Source organism: Ovis aries, chromosome 6 (assembly GCF_016772045.2).
Source record: "Ovis aries strain OAR_USU_Benz2616 breed Rambouillet chromosome 6, ARS-UI_Ramb_v3.0, whole genome shotgun sequence".
Classification (NCBI taxonomy): domain Eukaryota; kingdom Metazoa; phylum Chordata; class Mammalia; order Artiodactyla; family Bovidae; genus Ovis; species Ovis aries.
Genome location: NC_056059.1, coordinates 7,244,655 through 7,263,570, shown reverse-complemented (window position 1 = coordinate 7,263,570; position 18,916 = coordinate 7,244,655). Strand labels below are relative to the sequence as shown.

The 18,916-nt window shown below is 41.6% G+C and overlaps 1 protein-coding gene, 1 non-coding gene and 1 pseudogene across 5 annotated transcripts in view; 1 reads left to right on the top strand and 2 right to left on the bottom strand.

Annotated features, from left to right (window-relative positions):
• Positions 1-3,323: 3,323 nt before the first annotated feature.
• LOC132659920 (peroxiredoxin-1-like) lies at positions 3,324-12,549 on the bottom strand (annotated as a pseudogene).
• Positions 7,028-18,916, bottom strand: part of PRSS12 (serine protease 12) — an 89,753-nt gene continuing 77,864 nt past the window's right edge. For all 4 annotated transcript variants that reach the window (XM_027970792.3, XM_042251117.2, XM_042251118.2 and 1 more), the window contains one exon: positions 7,028-17,179. In XM_027970792.3, the coding sequence (XP_027826593.2) occupies positions 16,872-17,179 (308 nt within the window). In that variant the 3' untranslated portion in view covers positions 7,028-16,871. The remainder of the gene's footprint in view (positions 17,180-18,916) is intronic.
• LOC114115456 (small nucleolar RNA SNORA24) lies at positions 13,336-13,466 on the top strand. Its single transcript, XR_003589796.1, has one exon. It is a non-coding gene; the product is annotated as a small nucleolar RNA SNORA24 (small nucleolar RNA).

Genomic DNA, 18,916 nt, shown 5'->3' with positions numbered 1-18,916 from the left:
ACAATTCTTAAAAATATAAGGTACTAAGAATAAACATCAAGGGTGGCAAGAAAAGGGAGAGACTAATAGATGTTCTAGAAGAAAAGCTCCTGTGAAAAATAAAAACTGAAATGTGTCTTAAAGGATGGACAGGAAGGAAATATCATCTACAGTATGAAATAGCATGAAAAAAATGGAGAGGAGCATGCTAAATGTAATATACATTGTATGTTGTCCAGGGATGAGGAATGTGACCTGGGTAAGCCATTACAGTCTCTGTAGCAAGTGACTAACGTGGAAAAAACACAATTTCATTAAATTTAACCTTCCAGGAATATACTCACTTGACTGGAAAGGGGGAATTAGAAAAGTAGGGAGACAACACAGATATGTTGTCTTAGATTAGCAGTATGACAGTAGAGAAAAAAGGTAGATGTGAAACTGTAAGAAAAGAAAACAGGTTTTAACATTATAACTGTATAAATCATTAGTGGTTTGTTGACATATCCGATTCCCCTTCTAAACACATAGCATGGTTCCATTTCCCCACCCTTTTGCAGTTATGCATGGCCACGCAACTTGCTTTGGTCCCAGAAATATGAAGCGATATGACAAGGCCCACTTCAAAATGGAAGCCTTTAATAACAAGTGTGATTCTCTGCCTTCCCTTCTCCTTTCATGTTGCCTAGAAACATTACAAAAGGGAAAGTCTCACTGGTCTGAGTCCCTAAATGGCCAAGAGCATGGCGAGAAACAAACCTTTCTGATTTTAAGCCACTGAGACTTTGGACTGTTTCTAACTGTAACACAGCCTCACCCATTCTGATTGTGGCAGCTTTAACTTAGGTTGACAAGCACTTACATTTCCCTCTTTAAGAGATGAAGCTTAATTTCACTCCCTTTTTGTAGGAGCTGAAGTTAATAACTCACTTCTAACAAGTGCATGCTTGTGCGTGCCAAGTAGCTTCAGTCATGTCTGACTCTTTGTGACACTATGGACTATAGCCCACCAGGCTCTTGGGATTCTCCAGGCAAGAATGCTGGATTGGGTTACCACGCCCTGCTCCAGGGGATCTTCCCAACCCAGGGATCAAACCTGAGTCTCTTAAGTCTCCTGCACTGGCAGGTGGGTTCTTTATCACTAGCGCCACCTGGTAAGCCCTTTTTAACAAGTGATAGTGCTTAACTTCTCAGACTAGCTCGTAAAAAAAAGCATCGGGACTTTTTGTCTCTCGGATCACTCACCTTGGGGAGAACTGAACTGCTGTGACTTGAGGACGCTCCAGCAGCCCTAAGGAGATCCACATGCTGAGGGTTTGAGTCCTCCTGCCAACTATTAGCATTCACTTGCCAAACTGGGAGTGAGCTTGGAAGAGGATCCAAGGGGATCCCACAGCCCCAGCAACATACTGACTGCAGCTTCTACAGAAGTTGCATGAGATGATAAAAACTCATTGCCTTAATCCACCATGCTTTAGGCTAATCTGAGACTCAGCAATAGATAACAAATATGCTGAATGATATAGAAACACACTAGAAATTGAAAATGGAGGATAGAAACAGAGGCTCTGTGACAAACTACAAGGGTGGGATGGGGAGGAAGATAAGAGGATGGTTTGGGAAGGAGGGGACATGTGTGTACCTATGGCTGATTCTGGTTGATGTTTGACAGAAAACCGCAAAATTCTGTAAAGCAATTATCTTTCAATTAAAAAAAAAATAAAGTGGAAAAAAAGATAACTCCAAGGCTTTGAGATTGGAATAATTTGAGAAAATTGTGATTATCACTGACTATAAGTTTCTCAATTTCATTGTAGTTTTGAGGCAAGGAACATGTTTGATTAACAAACATTTGCTGGAGCCTTACAGACAATGGCACCCCACTCCAGTACTCTTGCCTGGAAAATCCCATGGACGGAGGAGCCTGGTGGGCTGCAGTCCATGGGGTCGCAAAGAGTCGGACACGACTGAGCAACTTCACTTTGACTTTTCACTTTCATGCACTGAAGGAAATGGCAACCCACTCCAGTGTTCTTGCCTAGAGAATCCCAGGGATGGGGGAGCCTGGTGGGCTGCCGTCTATGGGATCGCACAGAGTCGGACACGACTGAAGCGACTTAGCAGGAGCAGCAGGTGGCACTACCTGTAAAGAACTCACCTGTCAATGCAGGAGCCATGAGAGACGCAGGTTTGATCCCTCGGTCTGAAGATCTCCTGGAGGAGGGCACAGCAACCCACTCCGGTATTCTTGCCTGGAGAATCTCACGGACAGAGGAGTCCGACTGGAAAAAACAAATGCCCAGAACCGAAACCAATATTTCAGTAAAGATAACGGAGAGGGAATTCATTACGTATTTACTGATGAACAATTTTTAAAAATATAAGGCACCAAGTGCAAACATTAAGGGTGGCAAGAAAAGGGAGAGACTAAGCGATGTTCTAGAAGAAAACCTTTTTCATCTTCTCTTGTCTAGATACCGTACTTCTATTACAGTTTTGTTACAGGTAGTATCACACTGCTGCTTCTGCTGCTGCTGCTGCTAAGTCGCTTCAGTTGTGTCTGACTCTGTGCAACCCCACAGATGGCAGCCCACCAGGCTCCGCCGTCCCTGGGATTCTCCAGGCAAGAACACTGGAGTAGGTTGCCATTTCCTTCTCCAGTAAAGAGAGTGCATGAAAGTGAAAAGTGAAAGTTAAGTCACTCAGTCGTGTCCGACTCAGCGACCCCATGGACTACAGCCCACCAGGCTCCTCCATCCATGAGATTTTCCTGGCAAGAGTACTGGAGTGGGGTGCCATTGCCTTCTCTGATCACACTGCTAGTACACACCAATTGCAAGTTTAAGTTTCCTAAGTATTTTAACGTGAAAATAGACTCACGGGCCATTTCCTGACTATATTTTCTCCCACTTATCTCAACATTCATGAGAGATGTACAGTTATGTAAATTTTGTTTCCCTGATGATTACCAAAGTTTCTACACTAAAACCCTAAAAAGGAAGTAGTATAGTTGAAGAATGAGTATTCTATAACAAATGTATAGAATACAGTTCATGTATTCAATGCAGAATTTAAGTATTTTCCAACAATCATTTTACCAGTCTAACGGCTCCACCTCCACTCTACCTTTAAAATCCTTCAACTAAACTTTTCTTATAATCAATTTTTAATTCCTCTATTACCACATTCTCTCTCCTGAGAATTCACTCTAAGCCTCAAAGATTGAACAGCAGCTAAATTCATTAGATGTGATCTTGAATCCCCTCAAATAAAATGTAGAAATATTGCCATCTTAGCCACAAATTTCACACAGAGGAGAGAAATCATCACAAATGTGTCACGTCTTAAAATGAAAATAAAATAAAAATCAAGACTTTTATCAAGCTTTATTGTAAAAATAGTTTCAGATTTACAGAAAAAGTTACAAAAATGGTACATGGAGTTCCCAGACAACCCTCATCCAATAACCCCTATTGTTAATATCTTATAATAGCATGTATGCCTGCAGGCTGTCACTAAGTCCTGTCCAACTCTCTGCAATCCCATGAACTGTAGCCCACCAGGTTCCTCTGTCCATGGGATTTCCCAGGCAAGAATACTAGAGTGGGTTGATATTCCTGACCCAGGGATTAAACCTGCATCTCCTGTGTCTCCTGCACTGGCAGGCAGATTCCTGACCACTGAGCCATCTGAATGGCACATTACTATTAACTAAAGCCCACACTTAAGTTTCACTAGTTTTCCATTAATGTCCTTTTTGGCTTGAGGATCCCACATTGCCTTTAGTCATTACATCTCATCTCCTCCGGTGTTTTCCATACTTTTTCATGAGCATGATGGCTTTGAGCACAGTTTAGGGAATCCTAAAGTATGTCCATCAATTTGATATTTTTTCTCAGTTCAAGTTTAATAAAACTACAAAAGATCAAAAGTGATACCCTACTACTGCACACATCAGCTGCTGCTACTGCTGCTGCTAAGTCACTTCAGTCATGTCCGACGCTATGCAACCCCATAGATGGCAGCCCACCTGGCTTCCCCGTCCCTGGGATTCTCCAGGCAAGAACATTGGAGTGGGTTGCCATTTCCTTCTCCAATGCATGAAAGTGAAAAGTGAAAGTGAAGTCTCTCAGTCGTGTCCTTCGCGACCCCATGGACTGCAGCCCACCAGGCTCCTCCATCCATGGGATTTTCCAGGCAAGAGTACTGGAGTGGGGTGCCATCGCCTTCTCTGGCACACATCAGCTAGCCTGCTCCATAACACGGCTCAGGCCTTCTTCAGAGGAAGAAAGGCTGGCCTCCCAGCCCCTGCCGGAAAGGCCAGTGCTGTCCCACACATCTGGACCGAGAGTAAGGTGTTTTTTCACAACAGTACAAAAGAGGTTTTGTTCTCAAGGCCACCTACTGCAGCCTGGCCCTAAAATGGCCCCGCACTCACTTCTGCTTAGAGAAATATTCTTTGCTCTGGGCATCAGGCTTCTTGGTATCACCACGAGGCTTCCAGCCAGGTGGCCCATGTCCCCATGTGTGTCAGTGAACTGGAAAGGCCTGAACTAGTCTCAGTGTCTCATCCACAGAGCAGCCAACAGGAAGGTCATTTACGGTAATCTGTGGAAAGATACCTTTATTGTCAGTAGTAAAAAGGTTCCTGAATGAGAAGCCTTCATCAGCCTTTAAGACCCCACAGTACTGAGCAACGGCGTGCTCGGGCTCTGATATCAAGGGAATGTGCATGGCCCCCAGTCTTCCTGTTTCTTGGGTATGTTGATCCACACCAGGCGACAGAAGTGAGAACCCACAGAAGCACCAGTTACTCGGCAGTTGAGTTTCTTAAATTCTTCTGCCCTATCACTGAAAGCAAGGAGCTCCATGAGGCACGCAAAGGCAAAGTCAAGAGGGTAAAAGAAGAACACAACGTATCTTCCTTTGTGGTCAGACAGACTGATACCTTTGAACTGACCATCTGGCATAATGGTTGTTGCTTTGAACTGGGGAGCAGGATGTCCAATTTTCACATTTCCTGAAGACATATTGCTATCAGCAGTTCTCAGAGAGAAACCACACAGCCCAGTCAGGAGGAAGACACCCATCAGTTTTATTTTGGCTGATGCTTTTCTCATGGATAGACTGAGGTTAGGGCTTTGAGGAAGAAAAACACAGAAGGAGGTAAAGTGTTGTCACCATATCTTAGAGGGTTCGCACTATCAATATGACTTATCAGTCTTATCAATATTGCTTACGTGGCTTAGATAGTATTTACCAGATTTCTCTACTGTAAAGTTCAAGCTGGTTGTAGAAAAGGCAGAGGAACCAGAGATCAAATGGCCAACATCCGCTGGATCATCAAAAAAGCAAGAGAGTTCCAGAAAAACATCTATTTCTGCTTTATTGACTATGTCAAAGCCTTTGACTGTATGGATCACAATAAACCGTGGAAAATTCTGAAAGAGATGGGAATACCAGACCACCTGACCTGCCTCTTGAGAAACCTATATGCAGGTCAGGAAGCAACAGTTAGAACTGGACATGGAACAACAGACTGGTTCCAAATAGGAAAAGGAGTACATCAAGGCTGTATATTGTCACCCTGGTTATTTAACTTATATGCAAAGTACATCATGAGAAATGCTGGTCTGGAAGAAGCACAAGCTGGAATCAAGATTGCAAGGAGAAATATCAATAACTTCAGATATGCAGATGACACCACCTTTATGGCAGAAAGTGAAGAGGAACTCAAAAGCCTCTTGATGAAAGTGAAAGAGGAGAGTGAAAAAGTTGGCTTAAAGCTTAACATTCAGAAAACAAAGATCATGGCATCTGGTCCCATCACTTCATGAGAAATAGATGGGACCGAGAGTAGGACAGTGGAAACAATGTCAGACTTTATTCTTTGGGCTCCAAAATCATGGCAGATGGTGACTGCAGCCATGAAATTAAAAGACACTTACTCCTTGGAAGGAAAGTTATGACCAACCTAGATAGCATATTCAAAAGCAGAGACATTTCTTTGCCAACAAAGGTCTGTCTAGTCAAGGCTATGGTTTTTCCAGTAGTCATGTATGGATGTGAGAGTTGGACTGTGAAGAAAGCTGAGTGTCAAAGAATTGATGCTTTTGAACTGTGGTGTTGGAGAAGACTCTTGAGAGTCCTTTGGACTGCAAGGAGATCCAACCCCTGGATCTCCTAAAGGAGATCAGTCCTGGGTGTTCATTGGAAGGACTGATGCTGAAGCTGAAACTCCCAATACTTTGGCCACCTCGTGTGAAGAGCTGACTCATTGAAAAAGACTATAATGCTGGGAGAAGTTGGGGGCAGGAGGAGAAGGGGACAACAGAGGATGAGATGGCTGGATGGCATCGCCCACGCAATGGACATGAGTTTGAGTGAACTCCGGGAGTTGGTGATGGACAGGGAGGCCTGGCGTGCTGAGATTCATGGGGTCGCAAAGAGTCGGACACGAATGAGCGACTGAACTGACTGAACTGAACCCTTTGAAAGCAAGTTGCTAAGCACAGCCCATATTCAAGACGGTATTGGGGTAGGGATGGGAAACTAAATTCCATCTCCTGGAGATAAGTGACTTTTTAGAATAAACGTAAAATTTACTCAATTTCTGAAACACATACTGAGTACCTCAAAGCACCTGATAATGCAATTAAGTGCCCATTCAACATGAGTCACTACGCTAGGCTTTTCAAACAAGTGTTAAGACACAGGAGTTTATAACGTAGTTAGGATGCCACAAGAAACATGCTGGTTAAGTACTACAGTGTCACAAAAAGGGAAAAAATAAAATCCAGTTGGAGTAATGAAGTAATGAAAAGTTTCACAGAACAAAAAATATTTAAGCAAAGTAAAGCTGAATATAATATTGACAGATGAAAACAGATGGAAATTCACATCCATTTATAATTTTAAACTCTCAACAGTGGACATAAAGAGAATGTACTTCAACATAATAAAAGCCATGTATATCAATCCCACACCTAATAGCATACAGTGAAAAACTGAAAATTTTCCTTCTAATATCAGGAATAAGACAAGGATGTCCACTCTCACCGATTTTATTAACATAGCATTGGAAGTCCTAGTCAGAGCAATTTGGCAAAGAAGAGAAATAAAAAGTATTCAAATCGGAAAAAAAAAAGTAGTAAAACTGTCACTATTTTAGAAGACATGACTTCATATACAGAAAACCCAAATATTGCACCAAAAATTATTAGAATAAATGAATTCAGTAAAATTGCACAATACAAAATCAACAAACAAAAATCTGTTACATTTCTACACATTAATAATAAAGTATCAGAAACAGAAATTAAGAAAACAATCCCATTTACAACTGCATCAAAAAGAATAAAATATCTACAGATAAATTCAACCAAAGAGGTTAAAGACTTATACACCAAAAACTATAATACATTGATGAAAGAAACTGAAGACACAAATAAGTGAAAAGATTCTCCATGCTCATGGAGTGGAAGAATATTGTTCTAATGTCCATACTATGCAAAGCAATCTACAGATTCAACAGAACAGAGATCTCAGAAATAACCCCACATATACACAGTTAATTTATGACAAAGAAGCCAAGATTATACAATAGGAAAGAACAGTTTTCTTCAATTAATGATGTTGAGAAAACTGGAAAACCATGTGCAAAAGATCAAAAGTGGGCCACTATCTTACACCATACACAAAGATGAACTCAAAATGGATTAAAGACTTGAATGTAAGACCTGAAACCATAAAACTGCTAGGAGAAAAAATAGGTGGCAAGCTCCCAGACACCAGTCGTGGTGATGATTTTTTGAACCTGATCCCAAAAGTAAAGGCAACAAAAGCAAAAACAGGCAAGTTGGACCACATCAAACTAATAAGTTTCATCACAGCAAAGGAAACCATCAACAAAATGAAATGATAGTTTATGGAACAGAAAGAAATACTTGAAAATCATATGACCTGATAAGGAGGTAATATCCAAAATATATAAAAACTCATAGAACTCAATTGAAAAAAAATCCAATTAAAAAATGAGCAGAATACCTCAATAGATATTTTTCCAAAGAAGACACAAACAGCCCAGAGACACCTAAAAAGATGGTCAATATCACTAATATCAGAAAATGCAAATCAAAAATATAATGAGGTATCACGCAACACATTAGAATGGCCATTATCAAAAAAGATAAGAAATAACAAGTGTTGGTAAGAATGTGGAGAAAAAAGAGCTGTCATGCACTATTGGTGGGAATGCAACTGGTGTAGCCACTATGGAAAACTACATGGGAATTCCTCAAAAAAATTAAAAATATAGAGTGTGATCCAGCAATTCCACTCCTTGGTATTTACTCAAAGTAAACAAAACCATGAACTCAAAAAGATATATGTACATGTATATGATACATGTACTCAAAAAGATATATGTTCATTTCAGCATTATTTTCAATAGCCAAAATATAGAAACAATCCAAGTGTCCACTGATGTATTAGTATGAATGAAGAAAGATGTGGTGTATACACACACATGGGAATACTAAGCTATAAACAAGAAGGAAATCTTTCCATTTGTGACAACATAGATGATCTTAAAGGTATCATGCTAGATGCAATACACTGGGGAAAGACAAACATTGCATGATCCCACTGACGTATGGAATAGAAAAAACAATAGATTCATACTATAAACTGCCAGTTACGAAGCAAGTCCTGGGGATGTAATGTACAACACAGTGACTATAGTTAATAATACTGTACTGCATATTTGAAAGGTACTAAGAGAATAAATCTTTAAAAATTTCTCACCACAAGGAAAAAAAAAATTTTTATAACTGTGTATGAGGATGAAGATTAACTAGACTTACTGTGGTGATGATTTCTCAATACACACAAATATCAGATTATTATGTTGTACAACTGAAACTAATATGCCAACTGCAGGAAGGAAAAAAAAAAAAACTAGATGGAAAGACATCCAAGATGGAGAAAAGAGCATAAACAAAATATTAGAGCGCTCTCTCATTCATTCAGTGTTTTTGCACTGTAACCCGATGGAAACATTCATTTTAAGATCTTCAGTAAATTTGCATAGCTTAGCATAAATGGGTGGTGCTTAGTCTCCCCAAAATTCATTATGTTGATGTCCTAACCTTTGGTACCCCAGAATATGACTATATTTGGAGATAAGATCTTTAAAAAGGTAATTAAGATTAAAAGAAGTCATTAGGACAGACCCTAATCCAGTATGACTAGAGTCCTTCTAAGAAGCTATAAAGATATAGGCACAGAACAAAGACAGAACTATAGATCAATGGAACAAAATAGAAAGCCCAGAGATAAATCCACGCACCTATGGACACCTTATCTTTGACAAAGGAGGCAAGAATATACAATGGAGAAAAGACAATCTCTTTAACAAGTGGTGCTGGGAAAACCACCTGTAAAAGAATGAAACTAGAACACTTTCTAACACCATACACAGAAATAAACTCAAAACGGATTAAAGATTTAAATGTCAGAGCAGAAACTATAAAACTCCTAGAGGAAAACCATAGGCAGTACACTGACAGAAATCAAGCAAGATCCTTTAGGACCCACCTCCCAGAGTAATGGAAATAAAAGCAAAAAATAAAGCAAATAGGACTTAATTAAACTTAAAAGCTTTTGCACAACGAAGGAAACTATAAGCAAGGTAAAAAAAGACCGCCTTCAGAATGGGAACAAATAATAGCAATCAAAGCAACTGACAAAGAATTAATCTCAAAAATATACAAGCAGCTCATCAATACCAGAAAAATAAACAACCTAATCAAAAAATGGGCCAAAGAACTAAACAGACATTTCTCCAGAGAAGACATACAGATGGCGAAGAAACACTCAACATCACTCATTATCAAAGAAACGCAAACCAAAACCACAATGAGGTACCATCTCATGCCAGTCAGAATGGCTGCTATCAAATTCTACAAACAATATATGCTGGAGAGTGTGTGGAGAAAAGGGAACCCTCTTACACTGTTGGTGGGAATGCAGACTAGTACAGCCACTAGGGAGAACAGTGTGGAGATTCCTTAAAAAACTGGAAATAGAACTGCCATACGACCCAGCAATCCCACTGCTGGGCATACACACCAAGAAAACCAGGATTGAAAAAGACAAGTGTACCCCAATGTTCATCACAGCACTGTTTACAATAGCCAGAACATGGAAGCAACCTAGATGTCCATCAGCAGATGAATGGATAAGAAAGGTGTGGTACATATACACAATGGAGTATTACTCAGCTATTAAAAAGAATGCATTTGAGTCAGTTCTAAAGAGGTGTATAAAACGGGACCCTATTATACAGGATGAAGTAGGTTAGAAAGAAAAACACCAATACAGTACATTAATGCATATACATGGAATTTACAAAGGTGGTAATGACGACCCTATATGCAAGACAGCAAAAAAGACACAGATATAAAGAACAGAGTTTTGGACTCTGTGGGAAAAGGCAAGGGTGGGATGATTCGAGAGAACAGCACTGAGCCATGTATATTATCATATGTGAAACAGATGACCAGTCCAAGTTCCATGCATGAAACAGGGCACTCAAGCCGGTCCACTGGGACAACCCAGTCCACCGGGACAACCCAGAGGGATGGGATGGGGAGAGAGGTGGGAGAGGAGTTCGGGCTGGTGGTGTAGGGGTGGACACATGTACATCCATGGCTGATTCATGTCAGTGTATAGCAAAAACCACTACAATATTGTAATTAGCCTCCAATTAAAAATAGTTTAAAAAATGATACAGGCACAGAGAGAACAGGATGTGCAGAAACAGGGTCATCTAAAGCCAAGGAGAGATCTCTGAAGAAACAAACCTATGGTCACCTTGATCTGACTTCTTGTCTCTAGAACTGTGAGAAAGCAATTTCCGTTGTTTAAGCCACCCTATCTGTGGTATTTTGTCATATCAGCCTTAGCAAAATAACAGATGCTCAGTTACAGATTCTAAAAATCACACCCATTTTGGCAAAATTCCCCTCTGTGATTTGTAATTTAAGCATTGTCATTCAACAGCTCTTTCTATTCAACAGTGACATGAAGAGTAAAGATGAAAAAAGTGATATAAGGTCAGCCTTAGGAACAGCTTTAGCTCTTTCAAATTAAAAATTTATAATGCCCTTATAAACTTGTCCATTCCCAACCTTAACAAGACATTTTAGTCTAATTCTAGCAATTTCAAGAAGCTTCAGGGATCTCTTCTGTAGCACTTTACTCGCCAGGTATTGTTGTTATTTAGTCACTTAGTCCTGTTCCTCTCTTTGCGACTCCATGGGCTGTAGACCACCAGGTTCCTGGCCATGCAATTTCCCAGGCAAGAATACTGGAGTAGGTTGCCACTTCCTTCTCCAAGGGATCTTCTCAATCAAGGGACTGAACCTGCCTCTCTTACACTGGCAGGATGATTCTTTACCACTGAGCCACCTGGAAAGTTCAGACCTCTTGACAGCAGTATGCCTGCCAACTGCTGCCACACAGTGCTCCAACTTGTCGGCTACTAAGTAAAAGCTTCACCTAGATCCTCCTTTTTGTTTCACACCAGGTGAAAACTAAACGGGAAAACAGAAAATAAATTTCAGTGGCATTTAACAAGCACAAGTGCTCACTCCGTCCTGCTGACTCTTCGGGATCCCATGAACTGCAGCCAGCCAGACTCCTGGGTCCATGAAATTTTCCAGGCAAGAACACTAGAGTGGGTTGCCACTTCCTACTCCATGCACATGCCTAGGACTAAAAGTATTCCTAAATATCTTTAATTCCCTTTTACAAAAAATAGATCTATGCTTTACTTTCACCCTTAAAGAAACGTAAGTCACTGATGTTAAGACCCAGGTGCGCTCTTTCAAGAGTCAACAGCAGCTCTGGAGACGCTAACTGTGGGCGAGCGGGCAACAGAAGAAATGTTCACACACGCACGAAAAAGCGTCTCCCGCACGCTCCTGTTTTCTTCTCCTAATCTGTGTACAATTCGTGTGGCAAGGCTTTCGACAATGTGTACAAGTACTCCTAAGAAATCAGACTCTCGAAAAACAACTGATTGTAGACCATTGACACCTGTGCTTCAGAAACTTAATTTCAGTGGAACAAGGGAAGCTATGGGCTTCCCTTGTAGCTCAGTCGGTCAAGAATCTGCCTACAGTACAGGAGACCCGGGTTCGATCCCTGGGTTGCGGAAGATCCCGTGGAGAAGGAAATGGCTAACTGACTCCAGTATCCTTGCCTGGAAAATCTCATGGACACAGGAGCCTGGCGGGCTGCAGTCCATGGGGTCGCAGAGTCGGGCACGACTTAGAAACTAGCTTACGGGAGAAACGAAATTTTTTAAGCAGAGAAAAAAAAAAAAAAGATAGTTCCACAGAAATCAACCTACCAAAAGGTTAAGAATAAGAGAACTATCGAACCTGGCGTTTTGGCAACAACAGCGACTTCTAAGGTAACTGTGCTAAGTATACAAGAAACAACACAATCTTCCTCAGCGGACCCGCGACAGCGGATTCCGGGTCGAGCGAGAACTCTGTATGCGCATGCGTCAAAGTCAGACGCCGCGCTGGCAGGGCTGATCTAGAAGGCGCGCGAGAAGGCGGAACACTGAGGAAGGGGCGGGGCCTGCATGCGCATGCGTCAAAGTCAGACGCCGGCAAGCAGGGCTGATCTAGAAGGCGCGCGAGGAAGGTGGAACACTGAGGAAGGGGCGGGGCCATCAAGGGAGCCGGGGGCCAACGGAGCGGGCGGAGCTGCGGCGGGGCCGGGAGGGCGGGGCGGAGGGAGCAAGCGCGTAGGCCTCGCCCCTCGCGGCTCCTCCCCGGAATGGGGTCATCGGCGCTATAAGAGAGCTTGTGCGGGCGAGTTCGGCCTTTTGCGTCCGGTAAGCGTCCGGTTTAGGAGGAGGCGGCCTGTTGTGGTTGTTCTGTGAGGTAAAGTACAAGGAACACGTCCTTTCGGCCTAGCTTAAAATGCAGGAGATGCAGCGGTCTTGTAGTAGTAGATCGACGTTAGCTTTGAAAACGTCTAGGTTCAGAAGCTTGAGTGAACTTCATGTTCGTTCGTTAGTGGGGCGGCCACGTGCAGCCCTGGGCGCTCAGTCGGAAGCCAGTCGCGCGTGGGTCGTGGGCCCTCCGGCAGAAGTTAAGTACCGCTGATGACTCGGGTGAAGGTCATCCGTTGTACTGTCGGTGCCATGTGGCCATCTTGAATCTGTTGCTCTGCGACTCTGAAGAGTAACACCGCATCCTGACGACCCGCCAGTTTTATCCAGGTGGTGAGTAGTGTCTGTAGTTGTCTTTGCTGGTCTTTGCTGGGATTATGAATCTCCATGTATCTTTGGGACCTGTCGGCTGTGGCAGTCTCCCTTCCTAGCCATGGAAGAGCATATTCTTGTTTATTGGCAAAGCTGTCACCATTTAATTGGTATCAGATTCTGACTTGCACAAGTAACATTCACTTTAAAAACTTGCAGTGTGCTGGGTTATTTGGCAAACATTAAACTACTGTTCAAATGTTTCTAGGAAGCTGAGCTAATTGTTCCAGTGGACGATGGAAAGCATAACGAGGTAGGTTCCTATTTTATGCATCTCAGACTCTTAGACCTAAGGATTTGGAAGGCCAGAATTGGCATGTGTTGGCGTTTTGTTATTTAAATAGCCAACTGAATAGACTAACTGCTTAGCTGCTAAAATCTTAACACTATGTACACAAATCAGTCTTGTTGAGCTGAGCTTCTTCTCTTGCAGATATACCAAGAAATCCAAAGTGATGTGAGTGAAGTCTGAGCATCCTGCAGTACACTGCAAAATGTGATTTTAAATCTTGTGTATGGTATTTAAATAGAAAATAAAAGTGTGCTGCTTTTATTTATATAATAAAATGCTTGGTTTGTACATACAATGTTCCAGGAGTGAATGATTCATGGGTACAATGGGAATGGTTTAGCCCCTAAGTCATGTCCAGCTCTTTTGAGACCCCATGGACTGCAGCCTGCCAGGCTCCTCTGTCCATAGGATTCTCCAGGGGATCTTCACATCTAGGGATCAAACTGAGGTCTGATAAGTGTATAGATAACTATAGAGAACAAGAGGCAGCCTGTTCTACTGTTCAGAGCTCCGGGGGTGGTCACATGAGCTAGTAGTGTATGTCGTATTTAGGGAGCACCTAGTATGTGTAGTTGACACTTGGATCTTCAAAAGTCATTTAACAAGAAAAAGTTATAATAAAAGTTATATTTTATGGAGGAACATTCTACCTCAAGGTTGATAAAACTGAAGGTAACCTGCTACCTCACCTTTTAATTAAACCAATCTTTGGTCTAGTTGTTGCAAGGAAGAAGCCAATTATGACTCTTATGTTGGAAATTTTATTTGGCTTGGCTTTTATTATAATCATACTCAATGGCTTGCCTGGAGGTCCTTGCCCACCTGTGAATAGAAGAGATCAACACACTTCTGAAGCCTGGATATTCCTTGGAGATGTTTTGCAAGACTGGAGACCTTTCACTTCCTCACTTTATGTCCCTCTCTGTTCTACCTTTTGACTATTGCTTCCTTCTCTCTGATCTATTAAAGAACTTGGCATCCAGACCCCAATAAGATGGTTACTTTGAGGTTCTAGCCTGCCATCTCGGTCTGCTGGCTCCCCGTTTAAGTCTTGCCTCAACACCTCATTTTGGATGCACATGGCAGAGCAAGGCTGGACTCAGTAACATAGTTAAAATTCCACTATGGATGTTTGCACCAGCACTGCAGTTTAATGACAAGGATGGCCCATGAGAATTTTCCCAGGCTGTCACGCATGTGTACACTATAGTTTTGTCATCTCTAAATGTAAATGCTTGTACAGTTATTCCTTTATCAAATGTGCTTTGAAAAATGTTATAATGGCTTGGCATTGCAATTCTGCAAAGTAGTAAATTATAAAGCACCTGTTTTTACATAGCGCCCTTTACAAAAGGACACAGTAGGATGCAGAAGAGAAAGGGGATAAAGAGGTCCCTTCATGATCAGCCATTTAAAAGGATTACTCAGCATTCTTAATTCTGTGGTTTTGACCTCACCTGTCTTCACCTGTCTTTATGCATCTATCCCTTCTATACACAATTCTTGACGTATTGGGACAGTTTTTTGTGCCCTGTAAGGCTGCATAGAAAAAGACCACCAAGTCGTGTCCAACTCGACCCCATGGACTGTAGCCTGGCAGGCTCCTCTGTCCACGGGATTCTCCAGACAAGAATACTGGAGTGGGTTGCCATTTCCTTCTCCAGTAAGGCTGCAAAGTAAGCAGCTATCCCTTACTCCTTTGAGAAACAAAACTAGGTGGAAAGAGACTCCCTTGTCTTTATTGTGACTCTCCTGGAGTTTGGACTGAAAACCCTACAAGTGTCTCATTGGCCTCTGCTTGTTAACCCATTTGGAAACGGGATACTATAAAAAATCTTTACTGCCTTTTATAAGCTGTCAATGAGGTGTGTAGTCACTTGATACATAACTGGCATATGGGTTAAATATTGCAGTTGTTTTAGAGCTTTCCCACACTACAGACAGGAAAGCATTCTTAATTGTGTATTTTTATTAGGAAGAAAATGAGATGGGTAAGCATCACTGCCACAATGGACATGAATTTGAGTGAGTGAGAGGACCAGGAGCATGGCATGCTACAGTCTTTGGAGTTGGAAAGAGTAGGACACAGCAACTCAACAAAATCTTTATTAGGGCTGTATCAGGATGGCAGGCTTCCCTGGTGGCTCAGAGGATAAAGCTTGCAACATGGGAGACCTGGGTCTCCCCTGGTTTGATCCCCAGGTCGGGAAGATCCACTCCAGTACTCTTCCCTGGAAAATGCCATGAACGGAGAAGCCTGGTAGGCTATACTCAATGGGATCACAAAGAGTCAGCACAACTGATCAACTTCCACTTATCTATCAGGACAGTCTCAGGAAATCTGCAGGTTTCAGTTAGTTACCAGAAAATTTCAATAGGTGGTGCTCTTACACCACAGTCTAGAAAAGAGCATGCTGCTAAGGAAGGAAAATTTTTGTTTCACCAAGCAGCAAATTTGAAGTCATTAAAAGTAATCAGATAAATGTTGGCAAGTACATGGTGGATGAATCAGGTTATGTACTAAACCATTTGAAGGTATTCTTAATGTCATCAGCCAAATTGTGCTAGCAGTATACAAGGTAGCTAGAATGTTTTTTTCTAGTTGCCATAGTGACTTGGTATAAAGGCTTCATTCAGAAATGTATTGTGACATAATATTCCTAGTCCAGTCTGTTTATAATAGGATTGCTTTACCTTTTTGGCTTTTATGCTTTTCTCACTTGTGAAAGGCCAGAAAGATTCATCTGTGGAGACTGCTTATCAACCTTCAGGGAAAAAAATCAGCTTAAAAATTAGATGAACAGAAAACACTGCCACGTGTATTTTAAGTATAGTAAAGGGTATTTTTTTATGTCAAAGGTAGGCTCTTAATATGAATATAGACCATACTGATTGAGTTACAAAGGAGTTCTCAATCCAAATACAAGTAAAAACAGCCTTATTGCACAGTCAATATACAATAATCTCTGGAGAATGCTGAGAAATTGAGACAAGACAGAATAATGAATGTAGTCTCCTGTAAAACTAATTTGGGTAGGCAACAGTGCTAAATAAGAATAGTCATTACTACACTGAGGTATCTGTAACCAGAATGATCACATCATTCTCCAGCAGCAAAGAGGTACATCACTTTCATCAACACAGAACACAAAAAGATCTCCCCTCCCATTAGTTGGCATCTCTGGCTAAATGCCAATGTTGGAAATTTTCCAACATATTCTTTAAATACTATCTTCTTGACATTTCCATGAAGGATTACAGTTTGGTGACCCTTTTTATCCAAGGTACAAAGGCTGAGACTTTGGTATAAACACCAGGGGAATCCTTGGCTCCACAGCCGTATCCCCAGGAGGTCACCCCATACACAACCCAGCGCTCTCCCGGTCGTTCACACACGAGTGGTCCTCCGCTGTCTCCTTGGCAACTGTCCACACGTTTGTGTTCATGGAGGTTTCCAGCACAGAGCATCCTTCGTGTAAACAGACCCTTATAACGATGTTCACAAAACCTCTTGGGAAGTAAGGGGATGGCTGCTTGTTGTAGAGTTCTTGAGTAGGCTGGTCCTATGTGGGCCAAACAACTGGATTAGATTCCAGCTAAAGATCTTAGAGCTATATTTAACAGTTAAATGAACATTTAAGAGTCTTGAAGATAAAAGCCCTATTGTGGCATTAGTGTAGTTTAAATGAGTGATAACTATAAATGATTTTTTTCTTCAGTGTTTGCAGTTGAAGTGAAGTCGCTCAGTCGTATTTGACTCTTTGCGAACCCATGGACTGTAGCCCACCATGCTCCTCCATCCATGGAATTTTCCAGGCAAGAGTACTGGAGTGAGCAGTTAAACATACTCTAATCCTTCACTGATCTGTTTCTCAGTACTAAAGTTTTTGAAGAATAGTTGAGTAACATTTGACTTCCCTGGTGGCTCAGATGGTAAAGAGTCTGTCTACAATGTGGGAGACCCGGGTTAGATCCCTGGGTTGGGAAGATCCCCTGGAGAAGGAAATGGCAATCCACTCCAGTACTATTGCCTGGAAAATCCCATGGACACAGGAGCCTGGTAGGCTACAGTCCATGGGGTCGCAGAGTCGGACACAACTGAGCGACTTCACTTTCACTTTGAGTAACATTTATGGATTTGCCTGCTAGAAAAGGGTAACGTACGGAAAGCTCGTTTGTGTAGGCTTTAGAATTTAAATTCTCTGTATTAAAATGCTGAGAGTGCAGTCATGCTAGTTCTGTATTGGCATGTCCATTGCTCTAAAACTCATCTACGTCAACTGGCAATTACTATCCTCAATATTTCATGAAGATGATTCAGAAACAACTTTATATACAGACAGCCTTAAGTTTAACCTCTTGATGTTAAGATACTGTATTTACTAGTAAGCCACTCATTCTTTGTTTAGTGGCTAAAATGCATAATTGGTAGGTAGGTTCTCCATGACAGCCTTTACTTGCTGTCTAAATTCCACCATTATTGTCCAGTATATTCAACTGCAGTGATTCATTCATAATTAAATCATTTGGTGAAATTTACTTCCTGTGTTACCTCTGTTTAGATGTAGTGCCTTAAGGAAGATGACTGAACTTCCCTGAAGAAGTAATTTTAATACCTACACTTTAATCGTCAATTTGCCTCACAGCTCAGCATAGTGTTTCCTTGAGAAAGCATTTACTCTGACCTGATTTTATTACATCATCCAGGAAATGTTTCCATTTTTTATGGTTTCTCTCAGGATTGGTCCCAATATTCTGTATCTGCTACAGGTGTTTCTACATTTTGCTGCTATGAAATAGTGTTGAATCTAAAGGAAGTGAAAGTGTTAGTTGCTAAGTCTTATCTGACTCTTTGCGACCCCATGGACTCCCAGTCTAAAGCCAAGATTTAACGGATAAAATGAACACTGAAATACAATAAATTTACTAGGTAAAACCTTATTGAAATCACCACCTATAGAAATACATATTGGATGCTGTTTTCAAGAGTACAGTTAACAGTGTTAAATTATTTTTAATGCAGAGTAGTCAGCCCAATCCTTTCTCCTTATTCAACAGTCATTTGTGAATCGAGTACCTGATCCAGGCGAGACTTAAGAGTTCTGTTTCAGACTATCCTAAGCAAACACTGTTGTTGTTTAGGACGTCATGTCCAATTTTTTGTGACTCCATGGACCGTAGCCCACCAGGTGCATCTGTCCATGGGATTCTCCAGGCAAGAACACTGGAGTGGGTTGCCATTTCCTTCTCCAGGGGATATTCCTGACCCAGGAATCAAACCCACATCTCCTGCATTGGCA